At 39.1% G+C, this 7,993-nt stretch overlaps 1 protein-coding gene across 2 annotated transcripts in view; it reads right to left on the reverse strand.

Moving 5' to 3' along the window:
* The window catches only part of SLAIN1 (SLAIN motif family member 1), a 54,430-nt gene extending 48,170 nt beyond the window's left edge, over window positions 1-6,260 (reverse strand). For both annotated transcript variants that reach the window (XM_010728707.3, XM_010728706.3), the window contains exons 1-2: window positions 5,955-6,260; window positions 4,669-4,808 (exon numbers count right to left, since the gene is read on the reverse strand). In XM_010728707.3, the coding sequence (XP_010727009.1) occupies window positions 4,669-4,711 (43 nt within the window). In that variant the 5' untranslated portion in view covers window positions 4,712-4,808; window positions 5,955-6,260. The remainder of the gene's footprint in view (window positions 1-4,668; window positions 4,809-5,954) is intronic.
* Between the last annotated feature and the right edge of the window lie 1,733 nt (window positions 6,261-7,993).

Genomic DNA, 7,993 nt, shown 5'->3' on the forward strand with positions numbered 1-7,993 from the left:
GTTGGAGCTTGATGATCCTTGGGGTCCCTTCCAACCCAAGCCATTCTATGACTCATGCTATGAAATGAGTCATGCTTGCCACTTCTTTCATTCCTTCAAGAGACTTAGAAATTGTTTTATTTGTGGTGGAAACAGTAATCCTATTGTGTGCAGGCTTCAAGACATTATCATTTGCAGCTCCAGAAGGATTTCATGTAACATTTTAATCTCCATTACATATGAAAAATAAGAATGAGAAAGCTCTGTTAGATCTGTTAGAATCCAGTCCTGATCGCCATAACATGCATCTCTGATAAATTAATGTACATGAAATAAACGACATGCTGCCATGCAAAACAGCACTGTATTCAGCTCAAGGACATACAATAAAAACTATCAACAATTTACAGTATTTCTTGTTTGCTTCAGCTGTTAACACACCATGGTGTAAAACCTCTTTATAATTGCAATTTTTAGTAGTTGATTAAATATACAGCACATCTTAAACATGTCAAACTAAATGACTTCATGGCGAGTCTTTTGGAAGAGTAAAGAGAATTAGGAGAACAGGACAGAACCTACCCTAGTTCTGTGTAAGACAGAAGCTTCATAACCAAGTAAAGTATTCTGTCTGAGACCCTGCCAGCTAAAATTTTTTACAGATAAAAATTATTTAGTACTGCCAATTAATATCTGGGATCCAGTACAATAAAGGCTAAAATTTCACTGAGATTTTTGGTTTTGTGAAATCATTAAATCAACAGGTGATCTATTTAACAAGATACCATACTCACATACAACATAATAGCATCCATCCTGAAGTATATTATTTATTTTAAGAAATGAAAAATAGCTTCATCTTAAGGCTATAAATTTCTGCAGCCAACCACAAAATTTCCAGATTTCTGTTGCCTACTCTTTTGAAACATCTGAAGTGGCTTTTGTGAATGAGAACTCAACTATGATGATCTCTGTATCTAACCAATATTTCATATTCTCCAAGGAAGAGTAGTTTTCTTTCTAGAAGGCTGAATTGGATGAAATATGCTTTGAAGCGCTGCAAAAAAGCTGAGCTCCTACAGCCTGACTCCTTGCTAAGCCTCTTAACTCCTCAGTATATCCATCTGGCTGTTCCACAGCAGTTTATACAGAAGTGAAGCTACACAGTGTAGCTTCATCCAGGGTGTAAATCAACATCTTTTAATCAATTTCAGACAAATTATACCTATCTGCAGCATCTAGGAAGTTTATATAACAAAATCTCCCCCACTGGTTTTAATGTTGACATTTCACAACATCTTCAAGGATTACAAAAAAAATACAGAAGCTCCACTATACTTTTACGACTATTAGGCGACCCTGTTGATCTGAATGAAACTAAAGAAATAAGATAGAAAGCAATAGTAACAAATGGACAAGGAACTGATTCTACAGTACATGGAGAACCATGGTAAACAACAAAAACCATAAAGGTTTTGAACAAAAGATGACAGAAGAAGAACAAAGAGAAAGAACTGATTCAGGTCAGGTCATAAAGTAAAAACAATCACCTCATCACTAGAATTGCCCCTGGAAAACAGGAGAAATTCTAAGTAATGACCTTACCATATGAGAGTCCATGTAAGGGATGGAATATCTCCCATAAGAGAACAGACTGAGAGAGTTGGGGCTGTTCAGCCTGAAGAAGAGAAGATTCCAGGGTGACCTGATAGTGGCTTTTCAGTATCTAAAGGGGAGTCGTAAGAAAGAAGGGGACAGACTCAATAGAAACATCCGTTGTGATAGAACAAAAGGAAATGATTTCAAACTAAAAGAGGGGAGATTTAAACTAGATATAATGAAGAAGATGTTTTATGATAAGGCTGATGAGACACTGGAACAGGCTGCTTAGAGAGGTGGTGGATGCCCCATTCCCTGGAGACATCCAAGGTCAGGCGGGACGGAGCTCTGAGCAACCTGATGGAGCTGTAGGTGCTCCTGTTCACAGCAGAAGAGTTGGGCTAGATGGCCTTTAAGGGTCCCTTCCAACTCAAATGATTCTATGATATAACTCTCATCCTCCTTAAAGCTATCATGCTTAATCCAATGAAACCGGACTTGTAATAAGTCTAGTTCATTATAAACTAAACATACAAGTTAACGAATGAGTGGTAGAACAGTGGCATGCAGAGAAGCATGTCTATGTTTTCACAGCACTTCACAGCAAAATCACCCGCAGACCACCACTGTGCTTATACCTCTGAAGATTTATTCCAAGGTGAAATCTTCCACCTTGAAACACACAAAACAGATTTTTTTTTCCCACTAGAAAGGAAACAGGCACAGTAAAGTGAAAAGAAAAATAGCATCATTCAAGTGACTCTCCAATCTGAAAAATCAAGTAGACACTATTATTTCATTGCCTAGGATTGCTTTGGTTTAAGTCTCTCACAAGACATTTAGGCTCGTTGTGAGCCATTCTAATGCTGGAAAATTTCACACAACAACTCAGCATTTTTATGAAAATCAAAATATAACAAAATAAGGGAAACTTAAGCAGGAACAAATGAGCACAGATTTAAATATTGCTAGAAGAGAACATGAATTTGTTAAAATGCAGAAAAACCGCCTCACAAAATTTTACTTTTTTGGTTCACCGCTGTCCTTTCTGTGTGCATTCATACATGCTGATCTGGCAGAGAAAAAATCTATTTTTACTGCTTTTCATTTCTGTCTGCACCACAGTGCTAAGAGAGCTATCATAATCTAAACTGGATTAATTTTTGCCTGATGCATCATTGACAAACTACTAATTGAATTCTACCTGTAAAACATCTCAGAAAGAACATACTGGTACGCATGCTTTTCCTTAAACTACATGTTTAATATTTCTCTTGAACAGTGCTACAGTTACTATGCCGTACAGAAAAAGCATTACTAGATTTCAAAATCACTCTAAAATACCGTTCCAAAGCCAACAGCTGAAGGGGGAAAATACTTTTCAACTTTTAAGTATAAAGTCTGAAAATTTAGCATTAGGAAAGAAGAGTGCCGTTGTTAATTATAATGATTTTACCATGAAATTCTTGCAGTAGTAACAGGAGTCCATTCCTTCCTTGAACATATGGCTCCCATATCAAGATAAAGCCTGGGAAATTCATGATGCTATCACAACTAAAGTGATCCATCATCAATGTAAGTCAATGTACGTCACTCACTGTGACTTCTGCAGAAAGATTGTATGGATAATCATATAGTGATTTAAATCCAAAGTAATAGATTTGCCTTTCTAATGCTGTTATTGTCTATTAAATGTAAATTAATACCCTGGAAGGGAAAAATAGGTCATATATTCCTCTGGCTGATTCCTGCATAAACATTATGGACTTGATTCAGTTGCTCATACCTATATGTATAGAGAGTATACTAAGGTGCGCTTGGGAGGCCATGATACCCTCAAAAGAATAGCAGATGAGTCACAGAACCTGAGAAAGGTTTGCACTCTTCCTGAGTGGAAGCCATAGGGTAATTGAGGGCATCCTGAATGGTACTAAATGCCTACATGGGACAATTTGAGTGGAACCTCTACACCAGTATTCAGTTCCAGACTGGGACACCCTACACCATCTAGGTGTAGGCTATCTTCAGGTGTGACATATCTTCAGGTGACCACATGCAAGTTGGGTTCCAAGCACCCATTATTGCCAGTGGACTCAACAGAGCTCCATTTAATTCTAAGACCAAAACTTAGACCACGTTCCCTGAGTAGCTCCCCAGGACTCTAGACAAAAATCCCACTGATTGCCAAACACAAACTTCTAGCACACATTGCAAACACCTGAACACAGTTTGAATCCCAAGACAAATTCCACTCTACAGCTAGGTGGGATTATTACCAATATATGAACCTCGTTTGGTTCACCTAACTGTAGGGAAATGAACTCAACTGCTTATTGCTATGACAGTAATTACTGTATGACCTTTTACAGTCAAAGCAAAGAGAAGTATCCCTTCAGAGACTGATTCAGTTAAATGCCTAATTTTGGATAGGACTAACTAAAACTTTATATATGCACCAAAGCACGTATGTACATGTTCAGCCACTCTTAATGAACACTGTAGTTCAGTTATACAGCTAATGGCAGTACGAGCAAATGGCTGTATTTCCTTTTCCTGTCAGCTTCCTGTTCATTTGTATTTTCTTACCTAGTGACTTATAAACATCAACATAGAGTTTTCTATCTTATTCACTCTGTTCAAAAACACGTATTACAGTGTTAGTAAAATCCTAACTCATTAAAAAAAAAAAATAAATGCATTGCATCTTGACAATTTGGTTTTGCACATAACCAGAAGTACTGCTTTTCAAATCTCAGTGCCAGACGAGTACTAAAGTTTACATCAAAGTTTTCTTGCAAAGAGGTCCACAAATTCCTATTTTAAGCAATGTATGAAAAATACCATGTTGAAAATATAAGAGTTATGAAGCAGAAGAAAAGAATAACAAAGAAGGAGAATACTTTAATACTTCAAAAAATTTATCATCATCAAAATAAATATTAACAATAGTTAGTGTACAAGGAGTAGAGGAAGACTTGCAAGAAAAACTGCATGTTTGCCGTTTTTGGAGCTTGCTGAACTGCAAAAGACACTGAAACACTAAGCCAAAAAAGCCAGCTTACTAGTAGAAAAATTCAAAGAATAACATACCTTGTTCCAGTCTAAAGCATAAGGAACGTTTCGCAGCCTCCATCTCAGGACTTGGATGATCCAGAACACGTCTGCACCACTGCAGGGGACTCAGTGATTTCTCTTGAAGAGTGGCAGTCTTGTTAGGCAGGACATACAACCTTAACCAAAATACACACAAATGTCAGCAAGAAATGCAATACTTAAGATTTTACATTTCTATTCTCAGTTTCCTGTCCCTTTGTAATTTTTAACAGTGCAAAGCTGCAATGTAATTCTAATAACATATATTCTGAAAATTAAACTAATTTTCTTCCCTCCTCAGCAAGCCAGACTTTACAGGTCTAGAACTGACAATCTAAGTTCAATGAGACCTCTCATTAAAATCCCGCATCTTGTTATTAAGAATTTCAGCAAGGTTCAAAGTTCAAATGCATTAGCTGCTGCACACAGTTAAAGACATATGCACAACAAAGAAGCTACTGGTTTTCCCTTTTCTATTTATCTTTACTGGGGATTAGATAATTTCAATATTTGATTTTGCATATAAATTACAATTTCACTGTTATGCTTCGCATTTTAACCTATAATTTAATCAACTTGTCAGAACGCCGACAATAATGCAAGTTGTACAAAGTGCCTTCTCCTAAATGAAGCAAATGCTGTACAGCAGTCAGACTTTTAAAGATGAGAAAACATTTGTAGAGATGTTTTCCATGTTGTTTTCCACCAGGAAAAAAAGCATGCAAGAAGAACTAGCATATATGCACTACTCTCATGCGTTATTCTCAGACTACAGAAGGCAACTAATCAGATGGCCAAGCATATTGGGAAGCCAGCTACAGAGTAGATTTCATGGGTAAATTCCTGAAGCTGGGATTTGTGCTGCTGCTGCTGCTGCCCTTGCAGATTAGCTCACCAGGGCAGGCATCAGCTCACCTGGGTGAACACAAATCTTCCCAGGAAATAAACTATTATTAGCTGCCCAAGATCGCTCTCAGCTTATCAGCCTCACCACTTCTGATCAATGGGGCAGACAGTCTTAGATTTTCTGCATCAGCAAAATGCTCCACAGACTGCAAACGGATTTAGTATCCAAATAGGAGTTATAAAAGGCAAGACAACAGCAACAAAAGGATTGAGCTCTTCAGGTAGACCGCTTTCAGCTTTTCACCTGTTGAGAGCTTTGGTTTACCAGCTACCCAAGCCAGAGTGTAACTTTTCTCCCATCTCTGCCCTGTATCTTTTCCTGTGAGGTAGGTAAATCAGTGCTCCCTGCCCAGCTCACAGTGAATCAATACCCTCACCTCAACTGGTATCTCTCCTGGCAGTCTCAGAGGAGTTCAACTACTGAATTTCTCTAAGGAGAAGACTAATTTCCCCTTGCTTCCTCCAGTGCTTGGCTACATATTTTAAAAATGATCCTGTGAAAAAAAAAGGGAAAAGGAAAAAACAGAAAGGCTTTGAGCTCTCCCATTAACTTGCAGAAGTGTTTCAAAAGCTACATGTCCAATTGATGAATTCTCGATGATGAAACATGTAAAGAGCTGACAAAAAGATTTGACTTGTCTGCAATGACGCTAACCCTGTTTTTTTGTTGTTGTTGTTTTGTTATTTTACTGCAGTTAAAAAAAAAAAAGCTAAGGTCTAAAATTATAATCAACAACCAGGGCACACAATGGTCTTTGGCCTCTCAGATACCAGTTTGCTTTGAAGACTTGCATGACAAAAAGCCCCAGGCAGCTGATATCACACAGCTGACCATTAATGGACAAGGATGGAGATTCAGCCTTGAATGAAGAATGTGCAAACAGCTAAAGCAGCTCCTGGCAGAATAAATAAGTTGCCAAATTCTTCTTGTAGAGACATGGCTGTGTGACATGTAGGCAAGTTTTTATGCTAATAAAGTGTTTAGGAATGCTTCCTGGGGGCAAATCAAAAAGGATGCTGATCAAGATCATCACTCTGTTGAGGCACACAAAATAATGCTGACTTTGCAGTGCTCTGTGAAACATAAACAAAAAGGAATAATGTCTTGTTGAAGAGGACTGGGTCACACAAATCCTCAGTGGGAAGGAAAGCTGAATCATTGCTGCTCCTCTGTCACAAACACTGGGTTGTAGGACTGAAGCACAATCAGGACCTATAGCACCAGAAGAATGTTGTGCAGACCAACAGTGCATACACTGAAACCACACTAGCAACACGTCCATATAATTTTTGGATGATTCTCACCTAGAAGAAGCAATTGTCAAAAACTGAAGCATGGATTACCTTGTAGTGTGAACTAGATAAAACCAACATTCAAGAAATGTTTACGCTATTCAGATTAATTTTAAATTTTTTTTCTGCTACCAAAGTAAGGATGTTTAAGTGTTTCTCAGCTGCACTACGTTGTATTCTCAGCTCATCTAAGCTTCCTATTCAAAAACTGCAATCATTAAAAAAAACTTCGACTGATAATTAAGATGGATATGTGAATACGGATAATGCAGATCATATTACTGAGACTGTGTGTTGTGTATGAACACAGCCGAGCATCAATTATGCCCGACATGGTTACACAGCATCATCTCCATAATATTTCTGCAGTGTCTGGATAGTCCCTGAGATGTTGCATGCTTTGCTGGGGCAAGCTGGGAAGCACCAGACTTTATTTATTTACCCCTTCCAAGAAACCCCTACTTTTTGTTTTCAAGGAATCCTTCTTCTAGGTCAATTTTCTGTTAGGTTTTATCAATTTGCTGTTCGTTGCTGCCTTACCTGACACACCACCACACCGCCATGCGTTCTGGTGCTACAGGAAGATACACAAACAACCCTTCAGGTCTATGTCTAAAAGACAAAAGCCTTCCCAAATCCCTTAGGATCTGCCACAATTGGACTGAGATTTTAGGATGGCGAGCGAGGTGGCGCTGCCTTGATAAAGGATTTCCCGAATCCCTTCCAATATTTTTAATTCCTTATGTAAAGTGGAGGCTGGAACTAGGCTGACACCTCAAATCAGGGGAGCCAAGCATCCGCGGAAGGGAGAATACAGAAGGGGCACACGCAGGGAGGGGAGCCGAGGAATCAAGCACTGGGGGTCCCCACCGCGCCATGTTAAAATAAAGGAAAAATAAAAGAAAATGCAGGATAAAGAGGCAGACGTAAGTTTAAGCAGCACGAGATCAACTGGATTTGGGGGCTAATAACGCCTTGAGCCAGCAGCCGGGAAGCTCGGCAGCCCCGCAGGGGGCCCGGGGACGGCCGCGGGAGCGATCCGCATGTACCATGTATCCTCGTCCTGGCCGCAGCATCCGTCCTCCAGCTCCAGCACCGCCACCTCGTCCAGCACCGTGGCAGC

The sequence above is a fragment of the Meleagris gallopavo genome, chromosome 1, assembly GCF_000146605.3.
Source record: "Meleagris gallopavo isolate NT-WF06-2002-E0010 breed Aviagen turkey brand Nicholas breeding stock chromosome 1, Turkey_5.1, whole genome shotgun sequence".
Classification (NCBI taxonomy): domain Eukaryota; kingdom Metazoa; phylum Chordata; class Aves; order Galliformes; family Phasianidae; genus Meleagris; species Meleagris gallopavo.